Source organism: Brachyistius frenatus, unplaced genomic scaffold (genome assembly GCF_029030835.1).
Source record: "Brachyistius frenatus isolate BFR_SWC_R1_liver_20210118 unplaced genomic scaffold, ASM2903083v1 Contig_6, whole genome shotgun sequence".
NCBI lineage: Eukaryota > Metazoa > Chordata > Actinopteri > Embiotocidae > Brachyistius > Brachyistius frenatus.
In genome coordinates this window covers 2296174-2320422 of record NW_027210605.1, presented here as the reverse complement: position 1 = coordinate 2320422, position 24249 = coordinate 2296174, and the positions used below count along the sequence as shown (strand labels likewise).

The 24249-nt window shown below is 40.4% G+C and overlaps 1 protein-coding gene across 1 annotated transcript in view; it reads left to right on the top strand.

The window, feature by feature from the left end:
- The window catches only part of LOC138636493 (metabotropic glutamate receptor 7-like), a 66687-nt gene that overhangs the window by 35082 nt on the left and 7356 nt on the right, over positions 1 to 24249 (top strand). Inside the window, exons 5-8 of the mRNA XM_069724531.1 lie at positions 2294 to 2431; positions 4748 to 4948; positions 12344 to 12483; positions 17491 to 18426. Of these exons, the coding sequence (XP_069580632.1) occupies positions 2294 to 2431; positions 4748 to 4948; positions 12344 to 12483; positions 17491 to 18426 (1415 nt within the window). The remainder of the gene's footprint in view (positions 1 to 2293; positions 2432 to 4747; positions 4949 to 12343; positions 12484 to 17490; positions 18427 to 24249) is intronic.

Sequence of the window (24249 nt, the reverse complement as noted above, 5' to 3'; positions counted from 1 at the left end):
TGACACTCCTGTAAACCCATTATCAGCTTCTGGGTTGCTGGGACAAATTTGTTTGCCAATTTACACAACCAGCAGTTATGTAGTAACAACAACAACGTTCATTTAAGGTCATGTTTTGGCTATCAGGTGAATTTCAGTCCAAAATGTATTCTCTTTGATTTATTTGATTTATTGTAAATCTAAAAATAATTATTCGATAATTACAGCTGGCTCAAATATGAAATGATAATCTTTTCGGTTACTTTGGGGCAGCTATGAGCTTTCTAATGACCTATTATCAGCTTATGAAGTTGATACAGTGGAAGTGTTGCCAAGAATTAGCCTGTTTTAGCAGAAATTGGGATTCGTGGTTATGGACTACCACAAACATACAACACTCTCTCTCCTTTTAGCTCTATGTTGCTCTCCACAACCACATTATTTAAATCTGTATCTTTAGTTGTAGGACAAACATAAGTGTCCACTGTGTTCACAAACTAGTTGCTAACTTTGTCTGATGCATACATTTGGTTTAACAGAGGTTTTTTTTGTAAAAATATCCTCAAAGCAATTCTGAAAAACTGAATAAGGGAAACATTTAAGTCCAAATCATGAGCATAAAGACACCAAAATGCTCCATAGAGCTTACAGGAACTAAAGAGTCAAGTCATTATTCTCTGCAGGTTCATCACTATGAGCAATCTCTGTTATATCAAACAGTCATTTCAAACAGTATCGTTAATATGACAAATGTATTAATGCAGCTTTAAAAACACACTGGATTTTTGTAATAAGAACAAAGGATTAAAGAAAAATGCACGCTCTAGAAAACAATTAACATTCTGTAGCTATGGTGTGTTCAGTGCATTTCAGCAGTGATGACCTATTTTTATTTACCTTGTTTGCAACCTCTCGATCTCCCTCGGCCTTATGTATTTCTACTTCAGTAGGCAATTTCCTACATTTCTCCGAGTTACTTTTGACAGTCCTCAGAGAACAAGAATGACCTTGCTGTTGCATTAGGCTGTGGATTGTACATAACCAGACTAAAGTCATTCACGATAAACTGGCCTCTTTTTTTTCCCCATTGAAACTAGTGAATGTGAGCTTTTTCACCTTTTGCAGGCATCACATATATACTTATCTGTGCTATGTGATTATTTTCTTGAAAACTGAAAAGTCTCTGCTCTCTGGATCATTATTGAAAGGGACACAAAATGATAGGTTGGATGAAAAGCTTTAATTTAGTTTTTAATTGTAAGCATTCATGTTTTTAGACCAATTTAACATTTTTTTCCCATTCATTTCGATAATGAAACTGTCTCTCTCTAAAACTGTAGAGAAAAAGGAAGCGAAGGAGGAAATTATACGGCTGAGATTGTGAGAATGGGCAAAATTCACCACAGAAATATTCTCAGCATGTACCATCTGTTTTAAGTTCTGTCCAGTGTCACGGTTCTAATAACCATTCATCATTACAATCGAGGAAATTCGAAAGTCTGAGTTATATGAAGCTTTGCTTAATTAGGGGAGGTCTAGCCAGGACAAATGTACACTCTGGAGGCTGCGAGAACATTATTAATCCACCATGCATCATTGATGGTCTTTCAGCTGACTCATTCAGCTCCTTATTAGCCGTTATCACCTCTACTCACACAATTCAGCTGATGTGACCAGATAACACTGTGGGGACACAGTAAAATGTGAAATTCAGATTATCCTCCAGAAATAAATGTGTGTGCTCTGAAATACAGGGTAAAAAAAATAATAAAACACTGCACCCTGAATCTCATGGTGAAGTTTTGTCCCAGCATAGTCTGCTGACCCACATTGGGTAGTATAGTTGCACAAAGAAGAGAGGATTTTTTTTTTTTTGTCTGTCTTTGTTGCAGCTGATGCTTAATACAGGCACTCAAGCCCTGCTGAAATGAGTGTTAAGCTGATACATCATGTCTCCAATCCATCTGTTGTAAAGAATAACCTGTTCAGCACCTATAGGACCTCACAGCCGGAGGCAACAGGCTATGGCACCGCTTACACTCCCAGTCTTATTTGTTATGCATCCTGTTTTTTAATTAATGTAATTTCCTAGATGAAAGAAGTGATTAAAGTTACATGGGGCTTGCAAGGAAGAGGAACCACCATGGTCAAATTTTGATGAAGTGTAGTGCTTGCTGGTGTGCTTCCAACACCTTGCGGACCGCACCTCAGCACCACCACCACACTGCTGCATATTTCACTTCATTTCCTCCAGGTCTGAATTGGTTGATAATTGGTCCGGAACTGAGCCATTCTCCTCTTTCCTCTATTCCAGGATTTGATGAATACTTCACTGCACTCACCCTCGAGAACAATCGCAGGAATGTGTGGTTTGCTGAGTTCTGGGAGGAAAACTTTGACTGCAGGCTGCTCAGTACCTCGAAGAAAGAGGATACCAGTCGTAAATGCACGGGTATGTGAGTTTTGACATGAAACAATTAGGAATATTTCTGTAATACACTGAAAGACGATGTATAAATTCACTAATCTAAGTCAGGTTGGTGTGAACTTGACCTTTTGTTCACATTAGAAGCTGTAGGTAGACTGCTGGGGTTTAATTCAACCCCTCTTGCCTCCGTTGCAGCCAGAATGTCTAACACCAGGTGTTTCTGCCCAGCGGGGGCAGAACAGGCAGTTTATTATTAGAATAATAATGCACAACGTGTCTTAGTCATTCTACAGTTAGAGACCGTCTGCTCCTGCGGCTAATATCCTGTAACTCTTGAAGGTCCCATATTATATACATTCATTTTATTTTTTTGTATTATATAGCAGGTTAGGGAGCTATATACATACTGTGAAAAAGTCAAAACGCAGAGGCCACAGAGAAATGCATACAGCCTGTATTCAGTAACTGCGTCGTGTGGACCACAGTGAGTTTGTGATGTCACAAACTCACTCATGTCATATGTCCGCCGTCAACACGGCCCACTGTCCAACCTTTCATGTGAACAAAAACACTGATAAGTCATTCTATCAGAGCTAACAAGCTACAAGCTTGAAGACAACCTGTGATTGGCCTGGACATGTGCCACTCAGAAAACCCTTAGCCAATCAGAAGAGAGGGTCCTAATATTGATGAGTCTTAAAGACAGACAAAAAACAGCCTGTTCGCGATAGATCCCCAGAGAGAAGCTTAAGAGAGGAAATATAAAACTACTTTTGGTACTTCAAACCACTAAATATTTTCTCATAGATATTAAGACTACAAATAAAACTGGAAAAGAGTAACTTTTAAGTCCCATATCTCCTCTGCTCCCTGTTAACCCAGTCACCTTGACAGCTCGGCACACTAACTGCAGAGTGCCAGAGGATGATTTATTTAGGCTGGAATTCACAGAGAAAATGACATAAAGCTACGTAAATACTGTTCAGTTGTGCTTTGTCTTTCTGATAATATTAATGTTAGTGTCGTTTCCAGCAGTGATGCATGCTCATATTACCTAAACTCGGTCTGCCAACGGTGTGACAGGCATTGCACTGCATTCATTATCTGTGTGGATGATGCCTGTGATGTGGGATGCTGTATTAATCTTCCTTGCATACGTGGTGACAGTAATAGCAGTGTGACACAAATTATTGTTTGCTGAAGGATTTTGTTTCCTTTATAATCTTCCGTACGGCGTCTTTTATCATGCATCAAAGACAGAAGATGCCCCTCCATTTAGTGAGCCCCACAAACGCTCTGTAGAATGACTGTAAAAAGCCTTTTATCTTTTCTTCAATTCCACTGAAAACATCTCTACAAATCTCTCTATATTGTCTCTTTAAACCTCAAGCTGAGCTGATATTTATGAATGTTAAATACTAATATGAGGTTTTTGCATTCAAAGACTGTCCATTGAGCACCCTATGCAGGGCTCCCAAAGCAAAAAGGTTATGTGTGGGCTGAAATGTATGTTAAGTTCTGAGGAATGGGCTGAAATGTCAACACAGATTGCTTCTGTACTTCTTCAGATTATGGATGTCTCCCACATTCACATACATGTTTCATCCTGCTGTGAACAGCTATCACTGAGGAGAAAATCATAATTTAGTAATCAGTTATTATCTTGATTGTGCATTTTTGTTAAGTGGGAGCTTGAATATTATAATTATGATAATAGTGATAATGATTATCTTTAAAAGTAATAGTATTATTTTGGATGTTGTGATTTTTAATTCACCATTGAAATGCAGCTGTAATCCACCCCGAGTATAAAACTGAAAATTTAGTTTGTAAAAAAAACAAAAATACATCAGAGGAGGATTATGAATTCAAGCAGCGTACCAGCAGACTGAGGGAAAACCTTTACAGTAGCCCATAGAGAAAGGGCAGTACACTGGGAGGAGGATATAAAAGAACAGGAAGCCACTGTAGCAGAGTATGTTTCAAAAGTTCATAGAGCTCTTCATCACTTTTCAGATGGTACAAATGAGCTCCATTGTTAGCAGCCTATTACTTTGTAATGCACTGCAGTAATTCACTCAGTCTGCTGTATTTGTCACAAACACTTTGTCTCACAGCTCAGCTTGATATATTCCCCTCGGGAATTAAATGTGTCTTCTTATTTCCTTTTCCACGTTGTCGCTTTAGGTGTAATTCCCCTAGAGTCAAAACAGCAGCAAATGGTAAACGGAGGACTAAAACAGAAGCTGGTGATGACGGGGAGAGCTGAGGGAATGTAATGTCTTAATGGCTCATGATGCACTTGGCTGAAAGTCCTCCTCTTCCTTCTGCTTTCCTCAGGCCAGGAGCGCATCGGGATCGACTCCAAGTATGAGCAGGAAGGGAAAGTGCAGTTTGTGATTGACGCGGTGTACGCCATGGCCCACGCTCTCCACAGCATGCAGAGGGACTTGTGTCCTGATCATCCTGACGTTTGTCCACAGATGGAGACTGCAGAGGGAAAGACTCTGCTGAGGTACATCCGAAACACCAGCTTCAACGGTGAGTGACACGTTGTAAAAGTTTACACATCAGATGATTATGGACTCCGTGGGGAAAAAACACAAAATTAATTATGTTAAAGCTTATAAACACAAAGCTCAAATTAAATTACCAGCTACTTATCATCACTGCAGCTACACTGTTATGTTGTCTCATTTAAAAGGAGGAAGCGTTTTTTTTGTCCACCACGTTTCAAGCTCTGTTTTGGACATACAAGATAATAGAACTTACTGGAACAGAAAAATATATAAATATTCACTGACTGCTGGGATACCCAGCTTAGCTTAGTTTAAGCATAAAGACTGGTTCTTTCACCAAAAAAAATGACAACATCTTACTTCCCACATCTCTAAAGCTCACTAATTCATTTTATTAATCTGTACAAAAACTGACATGTTGGAAAGACAAGTTATAGTTTACTCAACTCCTTCTTGGTCAGGAGCTGTTGCTTCCTGAAGTCTCACATTGTTGCCTGGCAAACGCCCGAGGCTGATGATTAACCTGCATATAACCCCTGTAAAATGGTGATTGTCTTTTTTTTTTTTTACAATTAGGTGATTGAATGAAATCAACAAATAAGATTAAAGGCGGTAATTAATTAGCTTAATAGGTGCTGGTAGGGTTTGGTTCGGGTGAAACAAGCTTTTCCCTTGTTCTTCATTCTACGCTGAGCATCTCCTCGCGCAGGGTGATATCAATCTTCTCATCTAACTTGTGGCAAGAGACAGACTAAGCATATTTCTAAAAATGTCAAACTATCCCTTGGAGTATTTTATTCAGCTGCTTTGTATCCACATCATGTAATTTAGAGAAAAAAAACTAAAGCGTGGACCCAAAAACAAGAGCAGTTTCTGAGTATAATTTTTTTTGGGCAGAAATAGTAATAAATAAACACCACCTGTTCTGTTTTATGCTTCATATGCAGTCACTTGTGGGCTGGCTAGTTTAAATTTGCATTCAATTTGATTCGTAACCCGGAGCACCGGAACATTTTCTGGTCCTGTAAATATGATGTTTGATGGGTCTGCCTCTACTTGAACCTCTACATTATTCATCCCTATGCAGAAAGTGGAAGATGCTTAACAATTAATGGCCAATAGCTATGAATGACAGCTGCTCTAAAATGCAGGAGAGAACGCAAGAGGGGAGCCGGTTGGGAGATGAGTTTAAGAAAAGAGAAACCTTTGTTATTACAAATGTGCTGGCATATATGTCAGCCACTGATCATTAGAGGCTCTTTTCAAGTACATGGTGTCTTCTCAAAATGTTCTAGATAAGACTCAGCAAGCTACTAGATTATACTGGCTCAGGAATCAGTATAATCTTCTAAAAAAATTAGCCTACTTTTAGAGGTGGACCCAGTTTATTATAAAGTATTAAAATAACACTGTGATGTATCTCATGTAGGATTTTGATGAGATCTGTGGAAAATGTGTAGTTGTATATATTTTACGGGGATAGACATATTGTACTAGTGATTAACTTTAGATTGCTGTTTTTTAATTCGCCGCATTTATTTTTTGGCTTTTTGTTTGTGTGTGTATTTCTAATAGGGAACATATAAAATATATCCCATGACTGAAAAGGAGCACGGAGATGACAAAACCTCCTCGCCTGGTTAACGGACTTAATAAAACAGTAACATAGGCAAATAAATGATAATTACAAGCTTTTTAAGGATTTTTGTCATTGAATACATCTATTATTTTAAAACCAGCAAACTGTTGACAGGCCCAGTGGTTCTGCTTTCTGTTGAACTTGAAGTACATCTTCAGTGCCATTATTAATTTACACAGTGGGATTTGAGGAATTTGAACAATTAGGTTTCTAATCTGATAATCAGACAAAATTTCCATTTCATTTCATGATTCCATCAGAGATCCTGTTGTTCATGTTGGCTGGTTTCTATTTTTGTTTGTTCTGCAGCGTGACATATCTGTCCCACCGCCATCACTTTCAGTCAAAACAGAAACTGTGGAAGCGCTTGCTCGAGAAGAGTTAACAGTTTTCACAACAATGGAATAATTATGCAGATTTAATTGTTATTTAAGTTTTAATACAACAGGCCACACAGCTTGTCAGTCATATCCATGCTTTTTGTGGCAATTTTTCTATATTTCTTTGGTTGAATGAGCTACTTTTCTGGCTCTGACAGGAGGACATATCTGTTCTTAATCTTGCCCAGAATGCTTTGATTTGCTGTTGTTTTTTTTGTTTGTTTTTTTAAATCCAAATGTAGTCTATGTAACACAGTAGATTTCCTGTGTTAAGTTTAGGACTGTCTTTAGGTCGCTCTGGGAGTGAATGAAACACGGCAAATTTTTGCAGTTTAAAACAAGGAACAGAACTGCAATTTATTATAGTTATTAATACACAGAAAATCAAGGGAACAACATAAAAGAAAAATAACAAATTCAAATAATAACCCCAATACCGGTATTTCTCCCACAGTCAGTCAGTTTCAGTCTCTTGTCTTTCAGTCTACTACCCGGGTAGTGTACGTCTGGAGGCTCTCAGACTAACTCTTATCTGAATCTTTTTGCTCGTCGGTGCTCCGGCAGGAGAATCCAAGAAGACCAAATGCAGCTTCACCCACGGAGAAGATGATCAGGGATGGCAGGGTCACTCAGCTCCAGCTCTGTAGAGGTTTCTGGGGATCGCTGTCTCCATCACAGATCCATACAAAAAAAAAAAAAACAATCTGCATGCAGCAGAATTGAATACGATGTCAGTACTATAATTTCTAAACTCTATTGTTGGTGTAACAGTAAATGACCAGTAAAATAGTATACACACATATATATATAATATTCACTGTGGTCAATATTAACATACCAACATATTTCACACACACATGTACTCATGTCTCAGTGACATCTCTCACTTATACCTAACAGACATTATTTAAACGTCCACCGTTACTAAGCAACACACTCAACAGCTGTTCTCAATCTGACCCGTTTACTTCTGGCGCCAAAACAAGAAAATGACGTCATCGTTCCCGCTCGGCTTCAACAGGTCCCGAGGCATTAACCCCTCAGCGCTTAGCTAGCCCCGTCGGTCACATGTAGCTCCACAATCACAGATATCAACCACGTAAAATAATATTCAACAACAAATTAATATTTATCTCCGACTGGTTTTTTTTTCTCTTCTCTCCTGATCGGTATCTTTAGCCCAACTAAACAACTGTCCTCCTTTGTAGCTCTACAGCAACGGCTAACTCTTAGCAACGCATTCGTCACTCACCGGAGATTCTTCTCAGACTTAAAAGAAACTTTTCCCTTCGGAGTCGGTCTGGTTAACGATCAAATAAATAAAGATCCTCAAAAGCAGTGAGCAAAAAAATCAACCAAATGAGATTCTTCCTGGTGTAGATCATGACGCTGCTGTTTCATTCGAGGCATAAAGGGTCGTCTCCCGGGAGACGGCTTTGATCTCCCGACGTGCACGAGAGCGCCCCTCTGGTGAACGTCGGTACTGCATGTTTGAGTTAACCCTTTAGTTGCTGGTAAAAACTAATGTGGGTTACACAAACAACACCAGAACTGTTTGAATTGCTGAAAGAAAATTGGTAATGTGGGCAGGGATTCAGAGGTCTGGAAGCAGCTGTTGAAATTTCAGCCAAACGTAAAGGATAAAGCTGGAAATGACATATATTTTTTTGTTACTGTCAAAAATCCCATTAATAGACCTGCTGTCCTCAAACGGAACTCGTGAACTACGACGCAGGAAGTCGTGTGCATGTTGTACTCTCCGCTCATGTGCTAGAGTTGTGAGAGCGTTGCTGCCGGGCCACGGCACCTCGGACAGTGTCTACAAGCCCGAGAGGCTAATAATTCAGGAAGCCAGCAGCCGGGTAACGTAAGGCAGGAAATGCAAAGGATGACATATGGAAAAGATAAGGCTGTTTGGAACGTTAACATGTTCCTCAAAAGTATTATGAAGAAAACTTCTTTGTAACTAAAATGTACACAACCGAATAACTTACCAACAAGAAAAAAAAATGAACTTCAATGGCCTCTTCACTTCAGCAAACAACTTGTGACTGAAGGAGGCCTTCTTATGGACTCTTCTCATAAACACGACCCCATTAGACGTTCTGACGTCCCCCAGCTCCTAATTTTACTCAGTGCATACATTTTTTTTATTTTAAAGTAAGTATGTAGTTCACTTTTCTTGAAATAACGTAACGGCTGGACACTGAAGTCATTATCAAACAGGAGTAAAAAAAAGTGTGTGTTGTTGGGGACTATTATCAGTTTGAGACCCATGGATATGTGTTGCTTTCATGAGTATTTAGGGTCGCTGGTTGGTGTATGGGATCAGTATTCATTATAATGAAACAACATATCCGGTGAATTAAAAATAGTTTTCAGACAACTGTGTTAATCTATAGGATAGAGAGGAACAGTTTTGATTAATTAATATCATCATGTCAGCTCTGTTGTTGAAAATGAAAAAAAAAAAAAAGAATATCATTCAAGATTTCAAGATGGATAAGTGACATAATTCTCAACAATTATCGTGATCGGTTAAAAGTTTGTTTAAATAATTGTATGTTTTGTTGACACTAGTAAGCATTGCAAAGATCACAATTACCAGGGTAAATTACTCCATACAATTATTTATATACAGAAAAGTGTGAAAGCAAACTTCTGTCAGCGAGCTAAAGAGCTGCCCGCTTTCCTCTAACACTGTCACTATGGCAGCAGTGCCGAGTTCCAGCAGGCAAGAAACCCTCTAATTTTAAGATGGAACTAACAGAATATATGCAATACCCTGAGCAAATATTTCAAAGAGTCCTTAACTAAGAGCAGATTCATGCATTGGATTGAGAGTCTGTTGTCCAATCTTAGTAACCATCTGGGCTTGTGCTGACTTTTCAGCCGCCGACAAACATTCACCTCAGTGTGGCCATGACAAAGAAGGGGGTTTCATTTCAGCTTCTATCTGCTCTACCTCTTCCCACCTTGCGATTATACTCTCAAACCTTTGTACCGGCTTTGTACTGTTGGTGCTCCGTCTGGCATATCTCACTGCCCCTTATTGCATTTAGACTGTAATCACGTGCAGTATCTTGCGTATGTGCTCCTGCTAATGTATGTTTGAGAGCCAAGGAGTGTAATGCTCCTTTGTTGATCTCCCCACTGTGTTGGATTCACAGAGCTGAGGAGTGGAAAAAAAGGGAAAAAAGGAAAAGAATAATGATGCGAGAGAAACACAGCAGTGGATCCCTGGTCCACCCACACTGCTCAGCACAGCACAGCACAGCAGCAGTGCACTTTTGTCATGTCTTAGTTCAGAGCCACATGCAAATGTATTAATCTTTCATCTTAGACAGCGCTCTCACTAAGGAGTCTACAAAGACCATTTTGTTCCCTTGAAAATATCAGGCAATAGAAAAGAGAAATGAATTTCTCATGTTTTTTTATCTGCACGTGCAGAAACACCACTTAATTATTTGCTCTAAAGCTGAAGAGCGCCAAGTGCCCAATCATTCATGTCACTTCACTGAATGACTTTGTATGTTTGTGTATTTGTGTATGCTATATATTTTTGATGGGGAGTGGAGAAATAATGGTACAACCCTGTCACAGCTTCTGCTCACAGGAGTCAATACCTTGTCAACATCTTTATACACTGTGTCAACATGTACACGGTCTGTGTGGCAGAAGCAAAAGTGACAGGACAGTGAATGCCACCCACTGAGTTTTACTTTGGATTTTTATATTGACAGAGTTTTCACTACAGGTTTCACAAGTACACTTGAATTAGTTCCAAACAGCCATCCTGCTCCATTGTCTGCACTGACACATGGATATTAGTGTTCCGCTTTTAAGTGGAAGCATCGAGGGGTCGAACGGTGCCATTTTTGTGTCGTTAATTTGGAATACATGTGCTGTAACTTTGCATAACTGCAGATAGTGACAGACTTATGGCTCTAAATCAAAACGGAAATGGCCAATTAAAGTCTTACAAACTGACATTAGTGATACGCAATGCTGTCACAAAGTACAAAAGGAAAATGTGGATGCTTGTCCACCGTATTTTATGAAAAAGGCCCCTCATTATGTTGTCTAAACTGGGCTTTTTTTCTCCTGATTCCTCTGCCTTTCTTGTTTTACAAGAGACTTTTGGCCTGAAACTTTTGTAGAATGTTCAATGACAAATGTCCTTGGATGAAACTAGAGGGACATGAAATTCCCTTCTGGCTGCAAACTAAGGAGAAGGTGCGGTGGCCTTCAATCCAAAAGCCACAAGCTCTGTTCTAGATACAAAAGACAGCATGTTCCCAAAGTGTTTTGGACACAATCTCGTGGTCCTTTTGCCACACTTTTTTTTTTTTTTTTTTTTTTTTTTTTTTTTTTATAGCCACAGCTATTAAAGTACTTAATTCCCATGCCAAGTGTCATCAGACTCCCCCCGTCCCATTTCAAAAAATGGTATCTCCATTCAAGCATGTGAACCACTGTATGCAGTGCCAAGGTGAGCAGAGTTGTGAAATGCAGCAGTTTTTCATTCTCCTTGTGAGATGGTGAAAGTGACCTCATCAACTATGCAGGCCTCATGTGTAAAATCAAGTACAACCGTTTTTTCCCATTATTGTTATTCAACACTCAGTGCTGCGATCTCATGTTGACTGACATCTACATTAGCACACCACCTTGCACTCAGGCGTTATATATCCTCACATATAGAAGTGTACACAGAACTGACAGGCTCGAGAGCTCGCATAATGCACATTTTAAAACGTATTTTTGTCATGCGTAATGTTTCAGGTGGCCACAGTCCTCTCTGAGCTAATTAGTGAAATCTTCAGGGCGCTGCTTGAGACGGCCTGCTGCTTACTAAGAGCAGATGGGGACCGCATGATACTTTGGCCGACTTGTTTATCCTCCTTAAGTGTCCTGTTGTCGACCACTGTGTGTAAATAATTTGCTTATAACATGTGGAGGTATAAACTCATTTTATGCAGCTGTCAATTGCTGATATAAGAGCAGAGCCGAGACTCCGCACAACTTCTCCCGTTTTGAATGTGTCAGTATAGTCCTTCAGTGGCCATTGTGCAGCTGTGATGATACGTAGGAAGCGAGTAAGGAAGTGTTATATTGGCCGGTGGGGAGTTCACTACCCCACTCCCCGTCCTGAATGGGATTATCATAAAGGTTCAAGATATCGTGTTTGGAGTTTTAAGTTTTAAACGGGGAGGGACAGACTCTCACACTGTGGTCCTTTGTAATGTCCTCGTCGGCCACTGTGCAGTCAGCAGCAAAGAGTTCAAAGTTCATGCTTTCCTCTTAATACAAAAGGTGCTGTAACCTGTCATGCCAGCATCTAACACTTTTCTATTCTGCTCTCCTTTTCCTGCGCTTTCTCTCTGGGTCTGTACAGGCAGCGCCGGCACCTCTGTGGTGTTTAACAAGAACGGCGATGCTCCAGGACGTTACGACCTGTTCCAGTTCCAGATGACCAACTCGTCCATCCCAGAGTACAAGGTGGTAGGACAGTGGGTGGAGAGCCTCCAGCTGCGGGTAAGACGATTTTCTGATGCTGAAAACACACAGACGACAGTCTGATATCTAGGTGCATATCTCGCAGCAAAATTTATGTTTTCCAAAATGGAAATGTGACAACAATGTGCACATTATTTGCAACTCAAACACGGCGAGAGCTCAGGTGCAGACATTTTTACTTTCAGTCTAATTGATGTATTTTACGAGCAGAAAATGAATCTGTTTGTGCAATTTTACATGAAAAAGAAAGTGTCGCTTTTTACCCAGCATTTAAATGTTTCATAAATTTCAGATGTTGTTTTCCTCCAACAATGAACAGAGAAACAAGTACACAAAATGGCATATCTATTCACAATGCAGCAGTGCAGCACACTGGGACCAAGAAGCTGATGAGGGCCTGTGTAAGAACCTCATGGTGGACCCTGTCGTGCACATATAATTTGTCACGGTCACCAGCATTGTCCTCACTTTTCAGACCCAGAAGCTACGTCACTTTTATATACAATCTATTGTGCACACTAAGCGAAACCTTCGGGGCTGAAAGATGAAGCCAACGAGAAATGCAAAAAACGTAGTTCCCAGAGCGGCCACTTGAGGCTAGCTTCAAGAGTGAGTCACTCAGAGAGCTCCATGTTAAAATGGCCAACTTTACAGCAGAAATAAACATGTTTACAGCTTGGTACAAAAACATGTTTTGGTCTCTATAGCTGATTTCCCTGTTCATGTCAAATGTATAGGGGGTTCATTTTTTATATAACTGACCCATTCAACTTGTATGAAGACTTAAACATATGCATAATTTCAAGCAGGGTTGCTTTGACAGCTGGGGGCTGTGACAGTTGGCAAGCTGCCTGCAGGTTTCAGCATTGAGGCTACATTCAGCCCACCTTAGCTCCACCCACACACCACCTCTTTGCCCATTGTGGGTGTCGTCACAGAGGCTACATCTATTTTTTATATACAGTCTATGGTGCGTGCATTTGTGTTTGAAAAATATTTGCACCAGTGCCAATCACATTTAGGTTACGCTGCAGTGTATACACACACACTTCAGTTTTTGTGTTGCCCTCCCAATGTAAGCCAAATGTTAAACATACTCCAAATTCACACAGAAGGTTATTCTAGACTTCATTTAATAAGACGAATGTTTATATCCATAACTGAAACATGGTTTTGGCAAAAGTTATTAAATGTCCCGACAGCTGCTTTTAAGGAAAAAAAACTGCAGTGAGACCAGACACATGTAGTGTGTGAAGAGGGATAAAAGGAAATCAGTTTCTCACGTTTAGTATATTATCAAATTGTTTTATTAAAAATGTGTCCACCAGTAAAAGGATATCGTATAGGACCGGATGGCTAATACATCAGAGTGGACTCAAATTAAGCGTTCAACATTAAAAACACAACAGTGAGGTGAGCTCTCACTGTTTTTTGATATCATTATATCTGCATCTGCTGGAGGACTGACGCTGTGGAGTGGGAGGAAGAGAAAGAACATGTTTTTAACCCAAGTGTCAGTCCGTATAACGTGTGCTCAGTCTTTGGCAGAGAGCTACTGAAGATGTTGATGCTGTTGGAAACTGACACCTAAAATACACACCTCCCATGTTCCTCCTGCAGCTCGTTAGCTCTCCTGCAGGTTTTACTGTACACGATGAGAGTCTTTGATCACATTTTGCCAGATGAAATTTAAGGATAAGGGTAAATTGTGTGACAGCTGCAGGAAAACGGAAGGATTTTAATCTAAAAATAAAATATGAAATATGAAATTTATTTGACAACTTTTGGTACATCCGGAACATGATGTGATGGCAACGCGGATCGGGCTTTTGAAAATTTTATATTATTGGAGCTTTAAATAACTTTAATTCACCTACAAAAAAAAAAATACTGTCTAATATCAGTTTTAGGTGCAGAGCTGGAGACAGCTGCTCCTTTTTTAAGTGCAAGGTGCTGGTTTGCAGTCGCTGTAATAGATCTCACTGTCACAGCACAAGAATGGGCTCCGGGTGATTCATGTGGACAATAAAGAAAGTGATGAGTTTTATTTTGTTTCAAGGCAAACATGGTTTGATATTGCCCACATGGTAGGATGAAAACTGAGCTGAAATTTCTATGTATTTCTGTGTAATTCCATCCTCCCCCCGACCCAAAAGAAAACATGACATTTACATAAAGATGAGTTAACATTTGCATAATGGCTCACTGAATGACAAGAATTAAACTCTACCAAATGGTTTGATAGCACAGGTGGAAATCTGTGCGTCATTCTGTTTTAGTATGATTACAAACCAAATGCTGTTATAATTTTATTCCAATGCAAAAGGTAATATTTTGTTCAGCAACACATAAAGAGCCATGTAATTTAACGGTTTCCCTAAAATGACAATTGTGCTACACATTGCATCATTGATAAAAGAAGCTCGATTTAACCCTGTCGCAGCTCACAAAAAGTCAAATTAACTCCAAAATTAACAACTAAAGTGAAATCCACATAAAAACTACAGCAGCAGTGCGAGCCCAAAGTGTCCAAAAATCTTGTTTCTGGTCACCATGGCAACAGAGCTGTTGGTCTCATTACTGTTTCCACACTGTGTGTAATCGGGAGGTTTTCCAGAGAGCACCATTCATTGTCCAAATAACAAATGGCACCTTCATGCCCCCAGATAAATGGCAGATGATAATCTACACAGACAGCGCAGAAACAACACATTCGTCATAGCCACAGGTACACACACGTCACAAACACATGGCAGATGTGAGTGTGTGTTTGTTTGTGTGCTACAGAAGTGCAGTTTTGCAATTACTGGCGGTTGCCACATGTGGAGGAGGTGATGTTATCACCTGCAGCGATTCTGGACTCATGTTGTATGTCATGAGGACTGTTTTTATATCCGCTGATGTTTATGGTATCAAGTGACTGTGAGCGTAACTACATGTGGTGAAAATTGGTGAGATGGTGGAGAGTCTCTCTGTCAGGTTTTATTGAGATCGTAGGGGAAAAAAAAAAGCAAGACTGCAAATAACTGTATTTGATTAGATATTTTATTCAATATTACTTTAAAAATGTTTTCCATCTATACTGATCTTTTTAATTTTTTAATTTTGAAAATTTTTGTTTTAAACCACAGAAATGAATACATCAGCAGTAGGGCTGGTCGATATGGACAACATCAAATGTCACAATATTGCAGGGATGACTATTGGTGCATTCACAAAATATTTACAGAGATTTGTGATAAATAATCATCAGTAATGTGAATACAATGACTTAGTGGGTAAAGGCAAATAATAGAACAGCTAAAAGAGTTTGAAAATACAACTGTCTCTAAATCTCACTAATTGTATGTAAATTAGTAATAATGTAGTGTGCTGGCCAACATCCTTAATTTTGACAATCTGATACAAAGCTAAGGTAACAGGCTGCTGGATTTAGCTTAATAGTTGATAGACAGAGATGAGCACAAAACCAAAAAAACAGCAACAATAATTGCACTTCCCAAAATGTTAAATGATTCCTTTCAAGGTGCCCCATTGAGTTAAATGTTTTATTTATATTCAGTCTTAGTGACTAAAATACTAATCTTTTGATTTGTATAAAGTTCCTTATACCCAGCATTGTTTATTAGCTTGCAGCTTTCTTCTAGCTTTTACAACTGTTGATCAGTGTAGTAGTCTATAACCATCGGTCAGACTGCACCTGCATGTGTGTCACTCTGAGCACACGTGAGACAAAAAAAATGGGTACACACTGCATCATGCAGATACTAAAAGTCAGAAACTCCACAGGGGGCCTTCAAGTCATGAATTCACTTCACATCAAAGCACATGGAAAAAAAAAACAAAAAAAAAACAACAACACTAAAATGAATTCCTGTTTCCATCCATCATCTATACCCGCTTTAGCCTGAACAGGGTCACAGGGGGGGGGGGGGGGGGCTGAGCCTATCCCAGCTCACTTTGGGTGAAGGCGGGGTACACCAGTCTATCACCAGTCTATCACCAGTCTATCACAGGGCCAACACATAGAGACAGACGAACACAAAGACCATTCACGCTCTCGTTCACACCGAGGGAAATTTGTAGAATCACCCATTAACCCGAGCAGTTTCAGACGACAATAAAAAAAAAAATCAGTTTAAAACTCACACCATGGACTGTGGAGTTTCTACATTTGTTTGTTGGACGCCATTTGATTTAGTTTGGTCCATGTCTGATTGATACTGCTGTGAAGGTATTCGGTGTATCTTTAATCTTGTGGTGCTTTTCAAGTCACAGATCAGTAGACTTTCAGAATAAATCTATGTACTATAAACGTTTTTTTGACGCCCTAACAAAATATGTTCGACCCCTAACAAAATTCAGTTTCTTCATGGGTGTTTTTTTTAAGGCTGACTTTCATGGAGATGCTATAGTTGAGCTTGAATCATGCAACTCCTCAGGGCTTTTTTGGTTTCGGACTTTCAGGTATTGCGTCTGTAAACTGCACTTTTCATTTTCATGACAAGATAATAAATAGAAATAGCTCTGCAGAGTCAAACGGAGGGATTTTGCAATCCCAAATCCCATCCTCCTTCCTTCTCATCACGTATTTCATACCTCACTGGCTCCTGTATTAAAACATAATGTCTTTCGCGATTCACATTTTTTATTTTTTATTTCACTGAACAAAGGTAGGCTCTGTTGCTATGGTGATTTCAATTACTTTCAAGTATTAGAAGAGGCAATCCTTCTAAGAAATTGGCAAGAAAGATGCTGTACTGTATTAGCTTAAGAGTTTTTTTTTCAGGTATTTGCAATGATTGTAGTGTGCAGCACTTTGTTTTCTAAAAAAGGAACTTCATAAGAATCATAATGAAGCAACAAGTCGCAGGTTAATACGCAGTGTTGGAAGAGTATATTAATGTTAGGCCCCAAAATGCAGGTACTTTCACTGTCCACATGGTTTTTCATCTCTTGTGATACCTCTTGCTCATCTCGCTGTGTCTGACCCTCCTCCTGTGCTGTGTGTCACATCTCTCCCAGCTGGAGGAGCTTCAGTGGCCAGATGGAGAGCAGGAGGTGCCTATCTCTGTGTGCAGTCTCCCCTGCAAAACTGGAGAGAGGAAGAAGAAAGTAAAGGGCATGCCGTGCTGCTGGCACTGTGAGCTCTGTGATGGCTACCAGTACCAGTACGACGAGACTTCCTGCAGGCTGTGTGCGTACAACATGAGGCCCAACTCCAACAGAACCGCCTGTCAGCCCATCCCTATTGTCAAGCTGGAGTGGCACTCCCCTTGGGCAATTATCCCCGTCTTCCTGGCCATGCTCGGTATCATCGCCACCATCTTCGTCATGGCAACTTTCGTGCGCTACAATGACACGCCTATCGTGCGGGCATCAGGCAGAGAGCTGAGCTACGTGCTGCTGACAGGCATCTTTCTGTGTTACATCATCACCTTCCTCATGATCGCCAAGCCTGATGTAGCTGTGTGTGCCTTCAGGAGGATCTTCCTGGGCCTGGGCATGTGCATCAGCTATGCCGCGCTGCTCACCAAGACCAACCGCATCTATCGGATCTTCGAGCAGGGGAAGCAGACGGTCACGGCCCCCCGCTTCATCAGCCCCACCTCACAGATCGCCATCACTTCCAGTCTAATCTGCGTGCAGCTGCTGGGGGTGCTGGTGTGGTTCGCCGTCGACCCTCCAAACACCATCATCGACTACGATGAGCAGAAAACCATAAACCCCATGCTGGCCCGCGGCGTGCTGAAGTGTGACATCACAGACCTGCAGATAATCTGCTCACTGGGCTACAGCATCCTGCTGATGGTGACCTGCACTATCTACGCCATCAAGACCAGGGATGTACCAGAAGACTTCAATGAAGCCAAGCCCATTGGCTTCACTATGTACACCACTTGTATAGTCTGGCTGGCCTTCATCCCGATTTTCTTTGGCACGGCCCAGTCGGCGGAGAAGGTGAGTCATTTTTTTTCTCTTGTGCTGTCTCCCGCTCTCTCTCTCTGTCTTTCTGTCACCACCCTCCTCTTTGTCTGTCTTCCCCCCACCCTCCCTGTCCTCTCACAAATTTCTCTTTCATTTCCTTGGTCCTGTTTTTATCTTGTCCAAACACATGCGCACATGCATACTTGTGCAAAGAGAAAACGAAAACACAAACAGTGCATAAAGGGGAGCACACACACAGACAAACACACACACATTTAGTGACTATATAAGTTATGGATTTGTTTTCTCTTGAGTTCATATTTACATGACTCGGACGTGCACGGAAACCCACACTAGGACCATGGCGGATAGAAATAGGCACGTAAAGGTGGAGGAGTGATGGGGGTGCCAGCCTATCCAGATGCCATTTTAGCTCTCACGGCGAGGGCTCCAGCATATACTATTATGCTTTATTCTGGAGCGGGAGACAGGCGAGTGGAGGAGGTGGAAGAGAATGATGAGGTCCTGGAGGAGAAGGGAATGCAGGGAGAAATGGTGGGGTGAATACAAGTTTGATTCAACACATACCTTCTCTTGACAGCTGCGCTCTACTCAACAAAGCATTTGACATTGTATGCTATTGGAGTTGATTGAGAATATGACACTCTGACCTTCTGTGCTAGTCATTGCTTATCTGGCCGGCGCTGTGTAGAATACAGATGCATTCATCTGCTGGACTCGCGTGCCGCTTGGCGGGCATGCGCGCGCAAGACGGAGTGAATGGGAAGTTTTCCACTGACAGAATATCGATGCTGACAGGAAAGTGTTACTCCAAACCTTTTGAGAGACCCACCACTCGATATCCTTCCTGCTAAGCTACCGTATGAGATGGATCAGAAACTGATTTTCCTCATCTCAATTTGCTGCTGATTTCATAGATGAATTACACCCTCAGCAGCGATTAGGAGTTCATTATGTTACTTACGGCGACTGGTGAAGCAGAAACGTGTTTATCTTTCCCCTTTATGCACTTAACTCTTTCTTCACACCACCTCCACTTCGCAACACTGCATCTTTGTGTAATGGCATCTGTGGGTGAATCTCTGCTTACACCCTAGCCGCTGTTGGTGAGAAGTGCCTTAGCATGTCTCGATAACATCCTTTGCAGAAGCTGCTGTGAGGTCAAGATGGAAGTGAGGATATCTTTCCCGTCATTTCATTCTGCTTATGCTTCAGTTTTCAATATGTATTCCTCACACCTGTTTCTGCTCAGACTTTATTTACTGGCTCGTAAGATCCCTTCATAATTACTTCTCCAAATACAGCATTAACAAAATTTTGTAATTAGGGTAAAGATTAGATTGTTTGTGTGTGCATGTGAATTAATGTGATGCACTCACTTTACTCACCCTGTTGTGTTTTTATGTGTAGATGTGGCTAAATACCCACTCAGACATGAGTAATCTCTCACCCCAGGTTGTCCAATATCAAATGATTTATGATAGCACTGAGATGACATGATGCCAGCTGCCAAATTACTCACTTTAATGTTGTTTTGTGGTCTTTTTTATTGGAGCAAACATTATAACTGGAATTCCTTTAATACCATTTAGGTGCCCTTATTTTCCACACCTGTGACTCCCCCCTCCATCCTTCCCCTCTCCTCCCCCTCTCCTCCCCCTCTCTTCCCTCTGTTTTGCCCATTCAAACTCATATTGAAGGAAGCCATGCGAAAACGGGACCAGAAAGATCACAGAGCACTCCCCGCCTCCTGTGCACCTGCATGTGCTTAGTCAACTACTCAGCACATTCAAGTTAATGACGGTCAGAGTCACCAGCATCTAAATTCAGCTGTCCTCAGTCCCGGACATCAGCTGACTAAAAAACAAACAAACTTCAGGCCTGTATGCCTCTGCTCAAACAGAGCTTCAAACAAATGCCTGCAGGATCAACATAGAAATATGCAAAATAGTTTTAAAAAGTCACATTGATATTTATTTCTGAATTTGAATTGTTTTTTTTTACTCCAAAATGCTTCCAAATGAACCGAAGAACTCTGTAATGTCTTTGACCATAAAACATTCCGCACAGTTCAGAAGAGACCATATAATGAAACACTTTTCCTGAGGCACAGAAACCTTCTCGTAAAACAGCTCCAAGACTCAGTCATTCTTAAAAGAAAACGTCATGTGTTGGAGGCTTACATTCTTCAACATGTCTGAAAACCACTTAGACTCTTGTAGGATGTCTACATAAACTTTGTGAAGACAGATCGTCCTGACAAGCGTCTTCAGCAACAACTAACTATTCTAACAGCTCTCGGCAGGTAAAATGAACATTGCAATTTGTAATCCTTCCGTATTCTGCAAACAATTGAACTTGACAAGAGATGGACTTGACACTTATTGCAAAGACGTGGACTCTTTTAGAAATATGTGAAGTTCCTCTGCCTATCACTTGTTTTATGCATGAAACCTTGGGCAGACTGCAGGCAAAAAGCTAAACCTGGTCAAGTGTAATGAAAGAAAGAAACGCTGCAGTTTTGATTTTAACCTTAACCTTATTTATGAAGGAAAAGAAAACGTGTCTTACATCACTCTGAGCTGCAAGGCAGAAATTAGGATTGCCTATTGTAGTTTTCCTGACCAGTGACGTTTGGAGTTTTAGAAAGGTAATAACTGAAAAGCAGTAAATGGCAACACTTTTATTTGTAGGTTTTATGAGTGTTGGTGACACGGCTACAAGAAGACGTTTGGCTCAAACTTTTGCCCACCAAAATATATACAGGACGTCCTACCTGAGGACCAGTGAGGCAAAAGTCAATTTTATATACAAACAATATCAAAACTTAACCGAAACTATGAGAGTTTGGTGGCCTGCCAAAAAGAACAAAAGGTCAGAGGGAGTCTGACTTGGAGCTCCCCTCCTACCTTGACAGAGAAAACACATGAGTTTCAAGTTTTCCAACATGGGACACACGATTCACGTGTAGTGACACGTTTACCACATGTTGCAACATACGATAAAATGAGGAAAACATGGACGTTTTCACACGGGAATCTACGTGGGCTTCACGTCCCAAAACCACGTTTCATATGTGCACAATCACGTGTCATGCAATCATGTGATTTTTTTTGCATGTGAAATTCATGTGTTTTTTATGTTTGGGGAAACTAACCAAGACCAGTAGACTAGATTAACAAACAAAAAAAAACTCTGCAACAGGACTTGCAGGTCTCCATCCTCAAAAGAAAGAGAAACAAATGAAAGCAAATAGTCAGAGTGTTACTTCGTCTTCGGAGAGAGAGCTCCTTCTCCTCCAACATCCCTTAAATAGGCTACAGTGGGCGGAGCCATCCGCTCATCACAGATCAGGAACACCTTAGAGACAAAGAGAAAAGAGCACAAGGTCCCTCTTATGTAACAATTGGCAAAGCGTATTGTAACCCTTAAATCTACCAATAATTAATTTTCATACCAGACTCAAAGTGAATGTTGTCGAGCCACGAGCCTTGCTTAGAAAAACAAATGTATCTGCAAATTAAAACAGAGGGTGATGTGACTCAGCTGCATGAATTTATCATATCAGCTCGATGCCTCCACATCATATTAAAATGACTTTTACAGTGCATCGTTTTGCATGTATAATTGCACATGCAGCTATAATGTTGAAACCTTCTTTGAGCTGTCCTCAGTGGGAGGAGAAATATACTAGAAATATACGAACACAATTCTCAGCGATTGTAGTTGCAGTCTAATTTGAAATGAGTGAACACGATATTAAGTGCAGTAACTCAGTGTAGAAACCCTGCATGACATTTAAGCAGCTGCCTTCCAGCTAGAGGGAGTCGACTGTACTGCGCTCTCACTGAGGAACCTTGTTATGTGCATTATCTTAAAGTACGTGATCAAAGTTTGATTGATTGCTGTCAAAACTGTTGGCTGTGACAGATTCATCACTCTGACAGTGCTGCATTCTCCTCACTGCAGAAGAGCATCAGATTGTGATGAGTTGTGGAGGGTTGTGAGTCTCTGCAGAGACAGAATGGATTCTCCTCTGTGCCAGCACAAAACCAGTCACAAACATGACTCTGTTTTTGTCAAAATACAGTCCTATATTTGAATAGGCTTATTGTCATCAAGCGTTATCAAAAGCTCTCTCCTGTCAGATCGTCTCTGCATGAACTCCATCTCCTGGTGACTCCTAACCAAATGGGAAACCTCTGGAGCTCTACCCAACATTAACTAAGATTAAAGTAATTTCCTACATTAAGGCCCAAAACAGTTTTTTCATGCACTAGTAATTTTTTACATTCCTGGCTATTCTGCTTGCAGGTCTCCTTTCAGACTAGTGGAAAGAAAATGTCCAAAATACACATTCAACTGTAATTTTACTGCACTTTGTGAATTTGCTCTTTAATTTTACAACATGTTTTGAGGCAGTTTTCTGCAAATGAGTTTTTTTTTTTTTTTCATACTCTGACCCAGAAAACTTCAACACTATTCCTATCTATATTCTGAAGGTTTTTATAGAGGGTTTTCTTCATGTATCATTCAAAGCTTGATTTATATCATAGCTACTTTAATGCAAATGGTGAAAATAGATTTTATTTTTTTTCAAAGATGCTTACCGTAGTGTCTGGTGTATGGAATGATAATAAGAGCTATTTAAAATCCCCTATGTAAAAACCTTTTACTTTCATATGTCTAATGAATTTTGAATGTGGCTTCATCCAGTGTCCAGATTTTTGTTCTGGAAGTGTATGGAAATAAGTGCATTTTTAACAATTCTTCTCTTTAATAAGTAAATCAAATTTGAGGAAATTTGTAGTACAAAGAAATAAATGTCTTTATGTTAAAAATCAACAGGGGGAAGTTTTATGGTTACATCCTATTCACCTTAAGACACTTAAGGCTGTCTTAAAAGGGGGACCAAAAATGTGTCGCTTGTCACTTGTTACACTTGATAAAGACAAGTTTTGATTAGAACACAAAAATACAAGTGTTGATTCTGTATTCTGACAAATCCTGTTGAGGAAACATCAGAAGTGACTTCCTGAGATTGTTTTTGACTTTTATTTACCCACGCGGACTCGTGCAGCGCGTGATGTGTTACAGTTCCTCTATCTGCCGATCCCACAGCCCACAAACGGGGACCTCCTTTACAGAGTCATAATGAAGGGAGGGACATCACCGCAGAAAGCGTCTTCTCCAACATGGAATAGGGATTTTGCAGCACAAAGCCAGACAGAGTTATTCATGACATGAGCCGGGCTAGAAAGTAGGCCACCCCAAAACAACAAGAGACATCCAGGTAGCTGAGAGGAGACTGTAAATCTCCTGGATTCATTATTGAAGGCGTTCTCTAACAGGGCAGAGAGCATACTAATTGTCACTTACTGAATCAAGTCCTTATTGCTGCGTTCATTTGTAGTACTCAACCATACCCAACTAAATTGCCTTTGCAGTAAGTATATCCCTGGTGGCTATGATTATGAGAATTACACTCAACAGCTTTTTTTGTCCAAATGAAAGGCGCATCGTTTGTTGTGGCTGAATGTTAACGTTTGGCTTCTCAATGAGATGTAAAATTCAAAAGCGACCATTTGATTCCTGATGATGACGTTAATAAATCATTACTGCGGCTATAAATAGAGAGTTGCCAAGCAGTGGTGAAAATTACTTCATGTATTTATTTATGTTAAAGCAACAGGAATTAATTATGAATGTTGTGTGACAAGCTAAACATTTGAGTGGTGGATGAGAGGGGCTACGAATTTGGGTCAAGCTCATCGAGAGGCAAAACGAAAAACCCTGTCTGGGTGATTAGAGAAAGTAAGAAAAAGGATTTGGTTT